Source organism: Electrophorus electricus, chromosome 8 (genome assembly GCF_041902795.1).
Source record: "Electrophorus electricus isolate QZ-2024a chromosome 8, ASM4190279v1, whole genome shotgun sequence".
NCBI lineage: Eukaryota > Metazoa > Chordata > Actinopteri > Gymnotiformes > Gymnotidae > Electrophorus > Electrophorus electricus.
The window spans coordinates 26,942,501-26,959,689 of NC_137504.1; the positions used below are offsets into that span (position 1 = coordinate 26,942,501).

The 17,189-nt window shown below is 46.0% G+C and overlaps 2 protein-coding genes across 12 annotated transcripts in view; one reads left to right on the forward strand and one right to left on the reverse strand.

The window, feature by feature from the left end:
* Positions 1 to 6,033, reverse strand: part of hook3 (hook microtubule-tethering protein 3) — a 28,413-nt gene extending 22,380 nt beyond the window's left edge. For 6 of the 9 annotated variants that reach the window (XM_027018821.3, XM_081719246.1, XM_027018823.3 and 3 more), the window contains exon 1: positions 5,717 to 6,032. In XM_027018821.3, the coding sequence (XP_026874622.2) occupies positions 5,717 to 5,773 (57 nt within the window). In that variant the 5' untranslated portion in view covers positions 5,774 to 6,032. Of the gene's footprint in view, positions 1 to 5,716 lie in introns of all 9 variants that reach the window. The other 3 variants (XM_027018817.3, XM_081719245.1, XM_081719248.1) reach the window with 1 other exon arrangement.
* Positions 6,034 to 6,224: 191 nt separating this feature from the next.
* On the forward strand, positions 6,225 to 9,703 carry rnf170 (ring finger protein 170). 3 transcript variants are annotated; one of them, XM_027018837.3, is made up of 7 exons: positions 6,225 to 6,333; positions 6,793 to 6,948; positions 7,090 to 7,165; positions 7,436 to 7,544; positions 7,842 to 7,915; positions 8,023 to 8,154; positions 9,255 to 9,703. In XM_027018837.3, the coding sequence occupies exons 2-7, from the start codon at positions 6,809 to 6,811 to the stop codon at positions 9,522 to 9,524; spliced, it is 801 nt and encodes a 266-aa protein (XP_026874638.1). In that variant the 5' UTR covers positions 6,225 to 6,333; positions 6,793 to 6,808; the 3' UTR covers positions 9,525 to 9,703. The 3 variants fall into 3 exon arrangements, with proteins under 3 accessions (XP_026874638.1, XP_026874640.1, XP_026874641.1); XM_027018839.3 differs by lacking the exon at positions 6,793 to 6,948 and having other exon boundaries at positions 6,231 to 6,333; XM_027018840.3 differs by lacking the exons at positions 6,793 to 6,948; positions 7,090 to 7,165 and having other exon boundaries at positions 6,231 to 6,333.
* The last annotated feature ends 7,486 nt before the right edge of the window (positions 9,704 to 17,189 follow it).

A 17,189-nucleotide genomic window follows, 5' to 3' on the forward strand; every position in this document is an offset into this window, starting at 1 on the left:
GATAGCAAACATCTACACCTCACCTAAGACAGAGCAATCCAGACCATACAAGGATTATGCAGGACAAGGCAGAACGGGTAATGCGCTAAACCTCATCATAGGGCCCTTGAAGAGGTCTGACCTGACTAATGAGCTTACACAAGCCATCGGTTAGGTCACTGTAAACAGGATGGGTGCTGTTTGTGATGGGGGAGTGCTGACTCAGACTCTCCACCTGTTGCCTGTTTAATGAGCCGAACCAGATATAAAAAAAGAAAACACAGACGGCTTGGACAGACAGGTCAAGACGAACCCCTCATCACGATCTGAGCTCGGTGTGTGCCATAGCTGTGTTTACCAGCTGACCACGCAGCTAGGATAGAACATGCTGCAAACAACAAACACCAGAGGGCGCCAGCTCTGATCCTGGAGGGCCGGATTGCAGAACTGTTTGTTGATTGCCTGATTAAGTTCATCAGTTCATTGCCAGGCTCTGGGCAGTCAGGGTGGGAAATCCACCCAATCAGGAGCAGAGGTGGCTGCACGCTGGACTACATTCACCCACCAACCTCCCTCAGTGTGGGGATCAGTGTCTGTCCACTTTACAGGGCAAACAGGGACTGCTGGCCAGACTTTAATTTTAGCTCTCACATGTTGGTTAAGAAATCCAACACTGAGTTCACACACACACACACACACACACACACACACACACACACACACACACACACACACACACACGAGCCAATAAGAATAAATCACACCGTGGTACTGAACAGCCATTGTGTTTACTTATGTAAACCGGCACCAACCACTCCAAGTTTACCCCAAGCCCATCCGTTATCCTGAAGGACGTTTCACCTCTGACCCACATCCCGAGGGAATTGCCCAGAAATAACACTGGATTTATTGGCCAACTTGGTGGCCTGCAACCTTTATACCTTGAGCTCCACAGGCTTCTGGCAACTCTCTGCCAGCCTGGATAACTCAGAGGAAAGGCAGGGTCCACAGCTCCAGAGAGGAAGTCCACACCCACGGGCTGCCCTGAGCGTGCCCGAACAGAAACGGCTGGGGACTAGGGCGGCTGGAGGGGCCCCGAAGACGACGGCCGTAGTCAAGGACTCGCCTGCCTAATAATCCTCTCAGGAAAGCTGCAGTTCTGGAGCTCAGTTCTCAGTACTCACAACGCAGAACACCGGCCTCACGAAGAGCGCACCCAGCAAAACTGTACCGGCTGCTTTAGGAATACCGGCCCAGGCCCAGAACAAGCCCAAACTATGCACAGCGTTAGGGTTCAAGAGTAGAAGAGAAAGGGGAACATTCTGATAAACCTCAGCGGACGGAAACAGACGCGGCAATTCCCTGAAGAGGACTCGGGCCGTTGCAGTGTTCTGAGTGATCACGGACCGCTGAGTCATGGTTTCTTTTGCCTATGAGAACGTGTCACACAAACTTGGACCGCTCTAAACGGAGCGTGAAACGGAGGCGGTGTCAGTACGGTTCGTTTGTGGTTCGGCGGTCTGATGCATGGATGTGAATACACAGTGGCATTGGTGCATTTCGCACTGGCCTTCATCAGGTTTGTCATACGACGCGACGATCTCGAGTGGAGAAAACTAGAGAACAATGGCTGCCCGTGGGCCTGTGGTGTCTGAGGAAGAGACGGCAGCTTTCTGTGACGTCTGGGAAGAAGATCACATTGAGCTGCTCCTGTGCTATGTGAAAGTTTTAAAAACCATGTGAGAAAAAAATCAGGCCAAACTCTAAGACCTCTGAACCTAAGGACCCACGTGAGTTCACTGTAGTGGTGTGAACAAGTGGTCCGATTTCTCATCGGTGCTAAAGAGGACCAGAAAGAGAACCGAGTCCTCTGTAAAGTTCACTTGCCAGGTAAAGACAAAGGACTGAGGTCAGAGGCAGCTGGTTCCCTTTTGCTTTCACTGCAACAAACTGCATTAATTTTATGTAAAAAGAAGTAAGCTGTCCATTTATTTGCATGTTAAACACCTTGAAATCAACAGTGGTACCAAAGGTCACACAAATCATAAATAAAGGTCATCATCACTTAAAGTGAACAGACTAAGCTTTCCAAGAAATTAACGACTTGAGTTCCAGTTTGGCTAACAGGAAATGCTGCACATGTGACAGCTGACGTGAACCAAAAGTCTGAGAAGGACAGGCAAGGCAGACTTCCCACCAGCATGGCAACACACTCAAACTTGCGGAGTCTTGTACCTTTGTCTATCCGGCAATTGCACAGGAATTCAGCTGCTGATTGGGACTACCCCACTAAAGACCTACTGCAGATCTGGAGAGCTGCCCAGCTGTGACAGGTCTGCTACCAACTGCACCTGATAATCCTACACATGTGAGGGCAAGTGACTGTAAAGGCTGGAGTCTGAGACGGCATATCGCAAGATCTTTTTAAGGTCTGCTAGCAGCTATGGGAGGAATGTGAGCTGACCATATTGCTTCTGAAGAGATAGAGAGACAGACAGAGAGAGAGAGACAGAAAGCGATAGAGAATAGACATGCCATTTTAGCATGTCGATATTTCTCATTACTGACCGTGCAGTTCAAAGCAGGCGTAGGGAGCGGAGCCAAGGCCCAAGAGACCCGGGGGGGGGGGGGGGGTGAGGTTAGCATTATACTACAGGGCGCGCGTCAACTTCCGACGAAGTCAAGTGTGGTCAACTCTGCAACCAATCACCAAGCAGGACATGAATGAAAACAGGCGGGCTGCAGGATAGCCTGACGTGCGGCTCGTCTGTTTGCTCGAGACGCCACCATAATGCAGCAGCCATTAGCAGAGCGCCTCATCCACGCGCTGATCATGCTAAGCAGAGACTGAACTGAGCACGGCCCTGGCTCGTGCGGACACGTCTCAGCGGTCTTCCCTCGGACAGTGAGGAACCCCCCAGCGGGACTCAATCCCAGCTTCCTGCTCTACTCGGTGTCCGGTTACCACCATCAGCCATGATTGTTTACACACAGGAACACGGAGCAGTTTTAGCCTGGGCGTGAAAAAAGCAGTTGAAAGGGCAACGCTTTAGCTGTGTTCTCCTCTGCTGCATCAGAAAGAGACAAGTTTGTTCAAATACTGTAGATGGTAGTGATGCCTCGATATCCTAACAGGACAGGATAAACAAAATGGCTTTGGTTTAACAGATGGATTTGGTTACTCGTATTCCACCGATTAAGAGCTAGTCATTAAATAGTTATTACTAAACTACATCTGCTTATTAGCAAAACAGTTTCTGAAAAATTAAGAATTAAGCATTTAGCCTTCACACATCAGACCAGGATGTCTTGGTGTAGGCGGAGTGCAGCGAACCTCCACTGCTTGAGGTAGCAGTTTCCATGCGTAGCGGCCCTGCCCGACGCAGAAGAACACACTCTGCTTCTGACTGGCACCTGCCTGGAGTCCGAGAAGACCAGTACAACAGAGCCTGCGAGACTCTGGCATCACACATGCGGGGAATTCTTAACGCCTTTGCGCTTCACAGAGGAGCAGCTCGATTGGTACCCTGATGTCGAACATCTCACAACAGCGCCATGCTGTCTCTCTACACCCAACGGCTCCTGTTGAGGAGAGACTGTTGTGTGTACAGGCAGTAATAACAGAGGGGGAAAAAACACAACAACCAAGGGAAAAAAAAGTGACTACACCCTGTAATCAACTAATCCTTAAACCTGTCCCGTCAGATGATGTCACACTACCACTTAACTGCTTCACACCTCGTGAACATGCAAGAGTAACTGGATGACACCCCCACGACACCAAAACATTTGTTTCGATCCAAGCCACAAGGCCCTCTGAAGTTTCCTTAATTTCCTCACAGCACACAAAACAACTAACCCATGTGTGCGCATTAAGAGGACGTGCGTATAGGAGTGCTTAGCGCCGCACTCTCTGCTCGCCCGCCTCTTTCCCCACTTTAAAAACCCCCCCAAACTTCGCAGGTCCACTGGCGGAAATGGCTACTGGTCAAAAGCATCAGACTCCCAGAGCCTGGTTAACATAATACCATCTGTGCTAATGCAGGCCACGTTTAACAAAAAGCTGTAAAAGCAACACAAGTACTGGCCTCAGTTCAGTATTAAAACAGAATGACTTCTAAGGGCGGCGCATTCCCTCTAAGGGCAGCGGGAGTGTCAGCACGAAGTGTCCCAGTTCAGACGCGCGTCTCCGCAGAGAGGTCTCGTCCCCGGCGCGTCGTCCTTAACCGCGCACCGAGGAGCACGGGACACCTGCTTGTCACCCTGCCGCAGGCTGTCGGGAGTGCGCGAGACACTGTGCTGGCTCTAACGCGGTCAGGCTTTCCCGGTATGCTTCTCCTACCCGTGCTGTCTGTGTTTTTCTAACGCAGCCGCGTCTGTGTTTTGCACACACGGGACTAAAACATGGCATGGAGAAGTATTAGTAAGGGAAACCGTATGGCAGTCACACACAAGGATCAGAGAGAAGACCAGACACAGATCCTGTTGAGATGGAGAACAAAGTTAACAAGCACATTGAGGAAACCAAACTCAAACTCACACGCATTCTTCCTGTACTGATATTCATCCTTCCGAGTCAGACAGTTTGGCGTACATTTTATAAACCCTCTGGCCAAGCTGTTCACCCTCAGCATGACATGGAGTGGTGGACACTGCACACACCACCAGGCTTCCCAGGCTGCTCCTCTAGCGCTGCACACAGCAGTGAGGGTGCCTGGGCCCAGCTGGGACACTCCAGCTCCTCTGTGTCAGGTACACATGGGCACGCCAGAGCCTCTCCACAGCAGCGTACTGCTAGAGCTGCATTGCCACACAACACAGTCCTAGTGTGTCCGAGTGCGTGTCAGTGCAAGCAGAAGGGCTTTCTTGTCATCTGTCATCCCCATAAGTGGTCTGCTACTCAAAGCACTTATATCCTTTGATGCACAGCATGTCAGAGGACGAATTTGAGATATTTCAGAATACATCCCTGGTAAACACTGAGGTGTTTTAGTATGCCTCATTACAGTTTCTCATTACAGCCCTGTCCACCTAATCCTACGACCAGTTCTTTATCTACAGAACATCTAGAACAGAACAACAATGGAGACGCTGGTGTCGCTGTCAGTCCTTCACCTTCGTCTCAATCTCATAACAAAGTGTCTGAGAAGAGCCCTTTTTTAGCTAGTTTAACCTCCCCACAGGGCAAAACACTTTTGAATCAGCTTTATCTGAAATTTGCTTCTCCATCGGCGAAAGGAAGCCAGCCTCAGTTTACACATATTTGACCATGAGTGGGAATAGCGTCTGGAGAGATGTTTCCATCAGCTGAGAGGAAATCACAGCCAGCTTGAAGCCACGCAGTAGCGACGATGGAAACGAGTCCAGATCATCGGACAAGCAGCTAGCTGGTTATCATCCCTGCTTGGCTTCAACGCTACCTGGGACCCTCTCTGTGATGGTGTAAAGGTTAGCTATCTATCAGCACCAGCTGCCTCGCCACAGATGTCCGACAGTCCAACTTCTTGGGTTAACGTTACCACTGTAGCAGCTGGTCCCGTGTGTGTTTTCCACACTATTTTCCGTAAACAGCTAACTTGTCAGTAAGCACACGGCTGTGTCAAGGAGCCTACAGACTTTAGGACGCGATCATCTTTCTTTTTTTCTTTTTTTTAACTCTCCGTTCTCATTCCCCGCTGTCGGAAAATTTCCGTTATCCGCCGCAAAATGCGTCTTGGCCGGAGACGGGCAGGCTTACCCATGTCAGGAGACTCTCGCACAGTTCGACTCGATCCACCGTTTCCAGAGCAGCCATCGCGGATCAGATGATTCCAGATTTATCAACACAGGGTCGACTCCCGCAAATCGGCCGATCGATTTGATCAGAAAACCAGTCAGCCCGTCCGAACCGAACGCGGTGTATTACGTCCCAATTTCGTCTCTACGCTTTTGTTAACGTAACCTAGTCGATATACTACACACAAGAAAATGTAATGATCGAATATGTTGAAACACAAGCGCCACACCGGCTAAGATAGACCAGCTCCTCTCCCAGCTGGGTCCTTAGAATGCCACCCTGCAAAACGAAGTCGCCTAAACGCCTGTCTAAACTGATACCTCATCGAATTAGTATGAATTCAAAATATATGGTTTATTTTCTTTTAAACAGAGGTGATATAAAAAAAGAAACAAAGAACGATCCATTATAATCGACTCGAATTGAAACGGATTTTAAATTTAGCAGGCAATCATCTAAACTACCCTGGGTCCCAGAAGGTATGCGGAAGAGGATTGCAAATTTGGATCGTTTCGTAGCGTACGAGGGAGACAGTTAGACATATAATTCTGTTGGACGGCGGACTGTTATTAACTCATGTAAGTGTCGACCGTAAATGGAAATGTACGGCTGTCTTTATCAGAGATTGATGAACGCAGGCGGGTCGATACAGCTTAAACATAGTAAGCTTAGCTATAGCGAGGTGCTGCTGTCTTGACCATCTGCTGTAAACAGCTCCTGGGAACTAAAACCCCGCCGTAATTAATGTGGTCATTATATGTTCTAGTTCATAGTCTTGGATTTAAATCCATCTCCTCACTCTACATTGATATTATAATACATATACTGTAGGAAGGCAGAATATTACAACGTAGTTTGAAGACCACATTATTCCTCTTAATACCGTTCTAGTCCGGTCGTGATATCTAATAAAAATGATTCTAAATGATCGTCAGAGACACCGTGCTTGTAAACTGAAGTTATTGGTTCTAACTGCGTGTTTGAAGATCAGTGTCATATGTCTTCCGATTTGTGTTGCCATGATAATGGGAGTGCAGGCTATGAGAAGGTGGAATGGAAAGCAGTGAGCGTCTGGATGCGAATCCTTTCCTGCAGGATGAGCACTCCCTTATTGAAGGGGTTAGCAACCCCGTCCTAGTAGTGGTCATCTTGAGCCTAACGTTCCTAGGGACGGTGGCCACGCTGCTCTGCAGGTGGGAAACACACGTTACCACCTATATGCCCATCTGCCTGCATGTTTCTAAGAAGCTGTGGTTCTAGTGCACTGCTTGTATTTTGTATGATTATATGCTTTACAAGAAATTGCTCTCTCTCTGTGTGTGTGTGTGTGTCAGAAATGAGCATCAGGGTATCCACCCAGAGAATCAGGAACATGTACAAGCCGTTCGACAGCAGCTACAGACAGAGCAGGTCAGAGGCAAACGTTGTGCCGTATGTGTAACTCTCACATACATCACGTGTGTAATGTGGAAGAAGGAGAAATGCTGGAATGTGGAGAAACACTCCATTTTGGTGAAGACTTCTCTCTTCTTTCTTTTTCACTATTTTAAGTATCATTTCTTTATTGCACGAAGTGATGTGCTCCGGCTCCATGAATACAGCTCAGTTTGTGTTGCTAACCCAATCTTGCTTGGACTCCAGTGTGGTTGGTGACTGTGCGCTGCTCTGACTCTCCCCCAGGAGGTGCCATCTGAGCCACGGCAGCAGTACTACTCGGACATGTCCTGCCCCGTGTGTCTCCAGCAGGCTGTGCTTCCCGTGGAGACCAACTGCGGCCATCTCTTTTGCGGTGAGGCACTGCTTTTAATTGATCGTGGCTTTTTAAACTTGCTGCACTGTCAGTGTCGTTACCGTCATGACATCTATTTGAAATCCACCGCTTAGCCTTTGTGAGCAGCTAGTGGCATCCAAACACTGTCACAAAGTGAGCTTGTGAATTTATGAAATTTGTATTCCTCAAAACGTTTGAGGGTGGAGTGTACTGATCTGGAGTCAGTTTTGCTTTTCCTGTCTAGTTGCACCTCAGTAGGACAGCCTGCGCCGTGGTCAGTACACTGGTGTCAATGTAGCCATCTATGTTCCTCAGGTTCATGTATTATAGCCTATTGGCGCTATGGTACCTGGCTGGGAGCCATAAACTGTCCCATCTGCAGACAAATGGTAAGGGAGAGGATTTTGCACTTCTTACGTACACTGTCAAATGACAGCAAAAGATGTTTCATAACAGAATATTTCCTTATATAACCTCTGACCTTTGTGCCCATCAGGTGACCCTGTTGTTTCCACTGTTCCGGCATACAGAACAGAATGCTCCAATGCCAGACGGGCAGCTTGACCCTCGTCTGATACTCGCTGATGTCAACGACTACAATCGCAGGTTCTCCGGCCAGCCCCGTTCTGTGAGTCAATGTGGGCAGACGTTTGTGGCCTGCATTAATATTGCCCAGATTTATTTCTGTTTGCCGGATGCTATGAATGCCGTGATTCATCACCATGGCCCACAGAACCCTCATCTAAGACGTCTGAGAGTCTAAGATGGGTCAGACTGCTCACAGCACGTACAAATACACACACACGTGCGCACGCACGCACACGTAATGTTAGAGAGCTAATTTGCATTTGGCAGCTTTGTCATATTGTAAGTACTGTGATTAAGAAACCTGGTAAACTATATTGTGCAGCACTGATAAAATATGAATGTGTGTGAGATACATATTTCATACATTCATATTAGTACTCATTCCTTCATGCATACATTCATATATTAAGGTAGCAAAAACTGTATGAATAGCTGTGTGGGCTGTAATTCATATTTCTCTCACACACTCATACACATGCACTATTGTACATCTCTCACACAGTATCAGCCTTCTCTTAAACACATTGTCAAACTCATGCATACACCAGTAAATTCCTATGCATGTACTACTGTAATTCTTATACAGACTATTAAGAGCTCACACACTATCAGACATAATCACATACCTAACACAATGAATAATGATGTGAGGGACAATATTAGTCTGAAGTATGATGTGTCCAGAACACGACGGTGCACAGAAGTATGATGGTGTACACTTTATAGTTTAATAGCAAGTATGACATTGATAGTGTACTCATGAGAATTTAATAGGGAGTGTGAGAGTATTATTGTGTAAGAGTAAGTTTGAAAGTGTTTGCATGAGAATTTGATGGTGTGTGAACTAGAATTGGAAAGGGAACACATTCAGACAGAGGACCTGCCTATCTAACCTGCCTATCTCTATATTGTAGAGAATAAAAATGGCAGTGAAATATACAAAGTTTCTAGATAAACAATATGATGAGCACTATTTGCACAGCAGATGAAGGACCTCTGTCTTGAAATGTCCTGATTCTTTGGAAACCTTGTATGTATACTGGATTCCCTGGAATCATCTTCAGCTGTATATGTATGTATATGCATGGTGCATTAATGCAATATTGCAAAGCTGCGTCCTGATGCCCACGTGTACTGCAGCTCATGGACCGTCTGCGGGACGTTCCCACACTCCTCCGTCATGCCTTCAGGGAGATGTTCTCAGTCGGGGGCCTCTTCTGGATGTTCCGAATCCGTATTCTTCTCTGCCTGGTGGGGGCGCTCACGTACCTGGCATCGCCGCTGGACTTTGTCCCAGAGGCCCTCTTCGGCCTGCTTGGCTTCATGGATGACTTCTTCGTCATCCTCCTCCTCTTCGTCTACATCTCCATCATGTACCGGGAGGTCGTGACCCAGAGACTGACGGGATGAATCCCCAGAGGGCCTTAACCCAAACCCATGTCAAACTGTAAACACTGCTTTGAAGTGGTGTAGCAGGCTTAGTTTTGATCTGGGGTGTGTGCGCATGTGTGTGGATGGGTGGATGTCTTCAGTTGTGTGAGTGTCATATGTTGTCACCAATATTTCAATGAAAAATAACTAAGGCCGGACTGATCATCTTTTCTTATTCCTTACCATTAACATTTTCATTTGTATATTTTTGCATAAAAATATATGCTGAACCTCAATAGATGAAACATATTAGCTTGTCCACGGATCCTCCAAAATTTGCTTCTGGCGAGTTGTTTTTTTCTGGCATCTCTGGCTCACTTTAGATTTGCCCACGATGGGCTCAAATCTCTCGAGTTCTGATTGGAGGGTCTGCGCCACTGCGGAGAAACTGCTAGAATGAGTAGGCAGACAGTGGCCGCTTACGAAACCTTCCTACCGTCTCTTGAAGTGTAATAGAAAAGAAACCTGGGAAAATTGGGTCTAGCGAAAGGGCTGCAGGCTTTCGGAAAAAGTCAGCTTGTGGATAGGAGAAAAAGCTAAACAAGACAAAAACATCGGCAGAGAAAATGCAAACCTATATTCCTTTGTGTTAATCATTAAACAATTACCCAGAGTTGTTAATAGCTGTGAGCTTTAATATAAAGCTTTAGTTTTTAGGCCATAGAGAATACTACAGGAAAAGCAGCCCTAGCACTTTGCCATTATCTGAAACCTCAAATTGCTAAATATCAATTAAATTAATGCCAGAGGAGGCATTAAATGAATTGTTGACATAGAATGTAAGATAATATGAAAACTGTATTTACAGGGCGTTTTCTGTCCTCATAGAAAAGGGTGTGACCAAACTTGCTCTCACTGATTAACACAATACTAGTCTGTACAGTACAGCCTAAAAGTAATTGTTTCATTTGTGTTCATTTTGTAGATGTTCTATTCATGTATTTCTATGAGGGATGATCCAACATTTTTGTCGTTTTTCTTTCCTCAAAAGTAACTGATGAGGTCTTTCTTCTGCATGCAGTAGTAACTTTGAGCCGCTTGGCCCAGAGGCCTTCAGGTAATGACTGCTCTTCTGCTTGGGGCTGTAGACTTGCTCTTCCAGTACTCTTCATTAGAGGAGGCGAATGATACGACTAAGCATTATTCCAACGATGGTCTCTATAGGAATTAAAAATATTTCTAAAATTTACTTAAGTTAAAATCGTTGATTGTTACTGCTTATGAAGATCTATTGCCAAAATGCGAGATTACCCTCGAAATATTTTATTGCTGAACGTAAGAGCTGGGAGCTGCATAGAGCTATTGTTGTTTTTTGCACAGATTGATGTGCCTTGTCTTGCAGACATGATTGTGAACTTGAACCAATCGAACTCTAAATAAAATGGGGGGGGGGGGGAGAAGAAGAAGAAAAAAACAACTATTTTCGCTCTTTTCTTCTCGCGTGAGCTTCGCCTGCCAAGAGGCAACAGAAGCGCTCGGTGTGAACCGCCGGGCTGGAACCGCAACGACGCTAGTTGCTAACGGTGACTGCTGCCAGACTTAACCGACTTAGCCATCAGTGAGTGAACTGGCTAATTTAGCAAGCTAACGAACGAACCAATACTCCGAACATACCTCTTCTGCACCTCGGGCCTGTGCTTCGATATGCCAGCCCAATAAGTCGTGATACCATGAATTTCTCTGCGTCTTTTCTAGAGCTAGCCAGCTAAGCTAACCACCTTTCCTAGTTGTCATTACGTTTGGTCCTGTGGGCGGTGCCATGGCCAATGGCCAATCACGGGCCGATGCGCCTTTCGGTATTCCGATACTTATTGTATTATTGTATTGTGTTTTAACTCTCAGTCCATACCTGTCCGCAATACATCGTCCAAGTTCAACCAGGTTCCTGTGTGACCTAACTTGTGTTTTACCGACGCTCATGTTTCTGATCCGAGATCGTTTTTTTTTTCCTTTTTCTACTACGAAACCAAACCTTATTGAAGGAGGCTTTGCCCTACAGAATTCCAGTGTACCTTGTTTGAGCTACATGAACTAGCTTAGACCTTCCGAAAGCTCTGTTATGAGTTTAATAGGGTTATAAGCAGCGGTTTATATAATGTTAACAAGAAAAGTCGTTCAAATAAAAAAAAACAACAACAACAGATGATTGTATTTACAAAGAAAGAGAAGCTGACCCTGCAAACTGAGTTTTTAAATGTATTTCTTTCTTTTTTTACCATTACCATTTAATCACACACTTCACTGCGTCACATTTATATGACCACCAGATGGCAGTAGAAGCCAGTACGATAACATTCATTTGTTCAATCAGCAGATGCTCGTGTGACGCGTGTCCAATATCATGGGCCCTACGCGTGTTAAACAGCTCGTTGGCCGACTAGTGATTGTTCATATATATTTCTTTTCACAAGGGAATTTAAATTGAATTGATGTCCAAATTGATTCATACAAAACAAATGACAACGAAGACTGCAAATGATAATTCATGACAGTAATTAATAAGCCATTCCAAGCCTCGGGCAAATTCTCACGCTTACTCGGCAAGGTGTTGGAATGTTTCAGAAAATGGCCTCGGCACGGGCGTGGATGCTGGGTCACCCCGCAGGAATCTCACACAATATCTGCAAGGGAATGCACACGAACGCTCGGGGCACGGAAGGGGCGAGCCATGCCCGTAGAGAGAGCGATGATGCACTCTCCGAAAGATACGGGAACGTACTGTTGCATTAGGTTGGCCAAGACATCATCTGAATGACTCATTTTTTTAGCTATAAATGTTTAAATATCATTTACAATGTTTTCTAATGATAGATTCTGTAAATGAGTTACAAAGCAGCTTTATTATTATTGTTGTTGTTGTTATTATTATTATATACACTGTGTTGACAAAAATATTGGGATACACCTCTTAATCACTGAACGCAGCTGTTTCATTCAGTCCCATTGCCACAGGGGTATAAAGTCAAGCTGCTAACCATGCAGTCTGGCTTGGTAAACGTGAAGAATAGGTCATTCTAAAGAGCTCACTAAACCCAAGCTTGTTATAGCTGCACAGGGGAGACCATGTCTATATTAATGCCTATGGATTTAGAATGGGACGTCAGCTCCTGTAAGCGTAATGTGTACATGTCCCAATACTTTTGTCAACATAGTGTATGATTTAACTTCTTTTTTAAATTGTATGTAATTATTTCTGTGTAACTATGTAAACATTTAGGCATTTAAGATTAATTACCTGCTTTGTCCCTGACATCACCATATGATCTTTGCTGCAAAAATTCTGTTCAGAGTACAATGTCATGCATACAGGCTTGACAGGGAATGACTAGTCATGCAAGTACAACTGTAGGAACGTGCACCTACTTCATTCATCTGATGTCATTTTACCAACAATTTTATTTAACCTGTTCCAAGGGTTTCTTACAGGTACACAAAAATTGAATGTTACAGAATAGCATAATGAAAAACATATGTGAAGATTAAACTTGTAATATAGCCTATATAAGGAATGAGTTAGGCAGAGCCAGTCACATGAACAAAGTCATCGTGTTGCATTTATGAAATGTCAATGATTACAGAGTCATGCTGGTTCTGAAAAGGCCCTGACGTAGTTTCTGCCCACCTCACGCATGCGTGTGTGTGTGTGTGTGTGTCCATGCGTGTGACTTATGTAGATTCATGTTCTTTTCCCTCAGTTTATGAGTCTCTGCCAAGACATCCACTCTGAAATGATATCTGAAATGATATGTTCATCATATAGGCATGTATATTTGTGTGCATGTGTGTATGAGCACCTGTCTGCATGATTGTCTGTGTGTGAGAGAGCTTGTGTGTGTACACAAGCAAGAGAAAGAAAAAGTTGCTTGTGTGCCTGTGTGTGCCCGTGTGTGCGCGTGTGTATGTGTGCGTGCGTGCGCGCGTGTGTGTGTGTGTGTGTGTGTGTGTGTGTGTGTGTGCATGCCACTGTATTTTCTAGTCTCGTTTTGCTTTTCTTTTTTTCATCTTGTTGCTTTTCCTCATTCTCGCTCCCTTCCAAGCTGATTTTTAAAAAGCAGCTACAACTGTTGTTCTGACTATGAATTTCACTGTGCCTGACAGAGCTCCTCTGATCCGGCCTGGCCGGCTGGTTCCAAGCCTGATGTTTATTCTGTATCCCTGTCCAGAGAGCAGACAGCCTGGGTCCAGTCCCCTGGAAGCGCTCATAGCGCAAGTATTGTGTTCACTGTTGGCCAGAACAATCTTGTTCTTTTGTTTGACAGTGAGGCTTAACCACAGCACTGTCTGGGAGGCAGTGTGACTCGCCTGATCATCACCACCAGATTCCCTTTCTGCCTCTACTCAGTAAATTGGACTGCCTGGAAACCTCAGAAAGCGAAACCCACTGTGAGATCTGTAAAACAGCAGGATAATTCTGTAAACAGAACATCGCAAAATGCTTACAAGTAAATGACCTGCTGAAAAGTGTTTAATCAGTATCATTTTGAAACTCCCCCTGAAGTCTCGAAGGATATTAAGGTTGTAGTGAAAGCCTCCAAACGAAGAGCTGGGAATCCAGATGCGTGCTAGTCTCCCTGCACAGCCTGCGGGGCTCTGGTGTAGAGCAGCGCCAGCCCAGTCGGTTCCTTTGCAGCGGGGGCTTGGACTCCACGCAGAACTGCTGGTGGATGTTCCAGTCGTGTGGTCATGCTTCTGGACTACTGCACCCAGCACCCCAGGTCTGGTCGGTCCCAGGTCTGGTCGGTCCCAGGTCTGGATGCCCCAGGTCTGGTCGGTCCCAGGTCTGGTCGGTCCCAGGTCTGGTCGGTCCCAGGTCTGGATGCCCCAGGTCTGGTCGGTCCCAGGTCTGGTCGGTCCCAGGTCTGGTCGGTCCCAGGTCTGGATGCCCCGGGTCTGGAAGCTCCAGGTCTGGGCTCCGCTGCCATTGTCTTACGCCCTTCTGGCCATCAGATGAGGGTTCTACATCCTTCAGGCTTAGGTCTAATGCAAACGCCCACGTTGGATGGCTGCATTCCATGGGCGGATGCCCTATAGCTGTGTGTGTGTGTGTGTGTGTGTGTGTGTGTGTGTGTGTGTGCGGGTGTGTGCGGTGTGAGACTGTTGGGCAGTTATATTGGCACCCACTGTTTTCCCCAAATATTCACCATACAGAGATGCATTGTATGAGCTCGCTTGCCTTTCCTCCATAAGCCATTCACATGCGTACAGCCACAGAGAGGCGGAGCACTGTGCCAAGCCTAGAGGATTTCACACACAGGCAAATCAAATTAAAGAGCACCAGCATCTACTGGACTGGGAGTGGGCCAATGGCAGGGAGGGGCAGAGTGGGGCAGGGGCTGCTTGATTCCCTCTGCTCCACCCCCCACAATTTGACGAAGAGCACTCATGTCACCATGGCGCTCTGGATGAATTCATGGACCTCCAAAGTGTCGATAAAGTGTGGTGTGGGTGCAGATTGACGCATATGGCTGTCATTGTGTGTGTGGATGTGTGGAAATTCATTGCTCAGCCTATGAAAACAAAATTTCATAATGGAATCTGCTCTCTAAGCTTATTAGGCTCTCTGCTAACCTCCCAAAAGTCGAGCTGAAATGAAATCATTTGTGTGTGTGTGTGTTTGTGTGTGTGTGTGTGTGTGTGTGTGTGTGTGTCTGTGTCTGTCTGTCTGTGTCTCTGTGTATAGATGAATCTGAGTCAGACCATGGGTCTATAAAAAAAACAATACCCTTTTCCTGGACAAAGGGAATCCAAAACCTCTCCTTTGCAGGGAATCTGAGTGGAGGGTTGCTGCTATTTGAAATCAACAAGTCAAATCAACAGATTCACGGAACGGCCCTGTTTTTCTGGGGCTGTAAGTGAGAATCTATTTGACAGTGATATAAGACTGACGCCTTTGCAACTTAGGCAGCAGCTGGTCCCAATTTGCCTGCAGCATTTCCTACAACAGAAGATTTCTGCCAACTGTCATACTGACAATACGGACGAACCAGAATGACCCACCCACACAACTGTGTGCATACTCTCCTGCTCTCTCTGGGAGAACCACTTCATGTTTGCTCAATCTCTCTTTTCCTCTCTCTTTTGTTAGTTTGTTTCTTTCCCCCCTTTCTGACATTGTCTCACCTTTTCAAAAAAGTTTTTTGCCACTGCGTTTTTGTCTCAAATCTCTGACCAGACACAATATCTGTCTGTACAGGTCATTTTGCTTCCGTTATGCACTATGAGGAATGTGATCAATTTGAACATTCGACTAATGAAGTCATATGTCTGCAGGGCTAATAAGTCACACCCTCTAAGAAGAAACCACACCCTCTGAGTCTGTGGCCATGCTGTTATCCAGTTTCCCCTTTCCACTGAGTGCCAGACTCCCATCCTGTCATTTCCTTCCATCCAGTCAGTTGCAGAGCAATGCCAGATCAGACATGCAGGCCATAGAAAAATTTGGTCCCATTTTGGATTAAAATAAATCCTTTTACAGGAAACAGCTGTACTCTATTCTATGTACATTTGCAGCATGTTAACAGAGCTTTTTTTCTCAGAGGGCGTGTGTGTGTGTGTGTGTGTGTGTGTGTGTGTGTGTGTGTGTGTGTGTGTGTGTGTGTGTGTGTGTGTGTGTGTATACATGAATACCATCTTGCTGTGTGGTGTCAAAAAGTATCTCTTTAATTCTCCCCAGCTTGTGTGTGTGTGTATACATGGATACCATCTTGCTGCATGGTGTCAAAAAATCTCTTTAATTCTCCCCAGCTTTTGTGTGTGTGTGTGTGTGTGTGTGTGTGTGTGTGTGTGTGTGTGTGTGTGTGTGTGTGTGTGTGTGTGTGTGTGTGTGTGTGTGTGTGTGTATAGATAAGAGTATCTCTTTAATTATCTTCAGACGGGGATGGGTGATCTCACAACCTTGGAAACATTTTGGTCAGCTAGGATTCATTCCAAACAACAACCACAGTGATCAAAGCCACATGTTACAGTGAAACACACACACACACAACCCAGGCAGGCCATGCATATCTGCAGTTTGCCATAATGTTTACATTTGACCTCTTATCAAGTAATTAAACAAGCTAACCAATCTATGAAGTGCTACGGGGCCATAAACATGTGCACAGACAGATCATCCAGCCAGCTGAACTTAGAGACAGAAATGGGAGTGTATCTGGGATTGTGTGTACACGTTGTATGTGTGTGTGTGTGTGTGTGTGTGTGTGTACAATTATATACAACCATCAAGGGTGTTGATTTCAACATTAGCATATATTGACTTGAGTTTTTAAAATCAAATACAAGAGTCACATGTTGTTCCTTCTTCAAAATCAGGAGCAAATGACATGATAATGACTAATGCCACTTTTACTGCGAGTTCCAGCAAGCGGGCAGGAAGTGAGATGAACGTGTCCACAGGAAGTGATTCATAGCCCAGGTCCTGTTTCCTCTATGTGAGTTTGTCCCATTAATGGTTCTTTTTCTTAATGCCTCTCTCTCTCTCTCTCTCTCTCTCTCTCTCTCTCTCTCTCTCTCTCTCTCTCTCTCTCTCCCTTTGTGCTCTCCTTCACTTTTTCTACATAGAATGTGCACCCAAGCATGACATCTGCCTCTAACCATGAGCATGATTAAGGAAGCAGCTCAGTGGTTCAAAGAACTCTTTGGCTA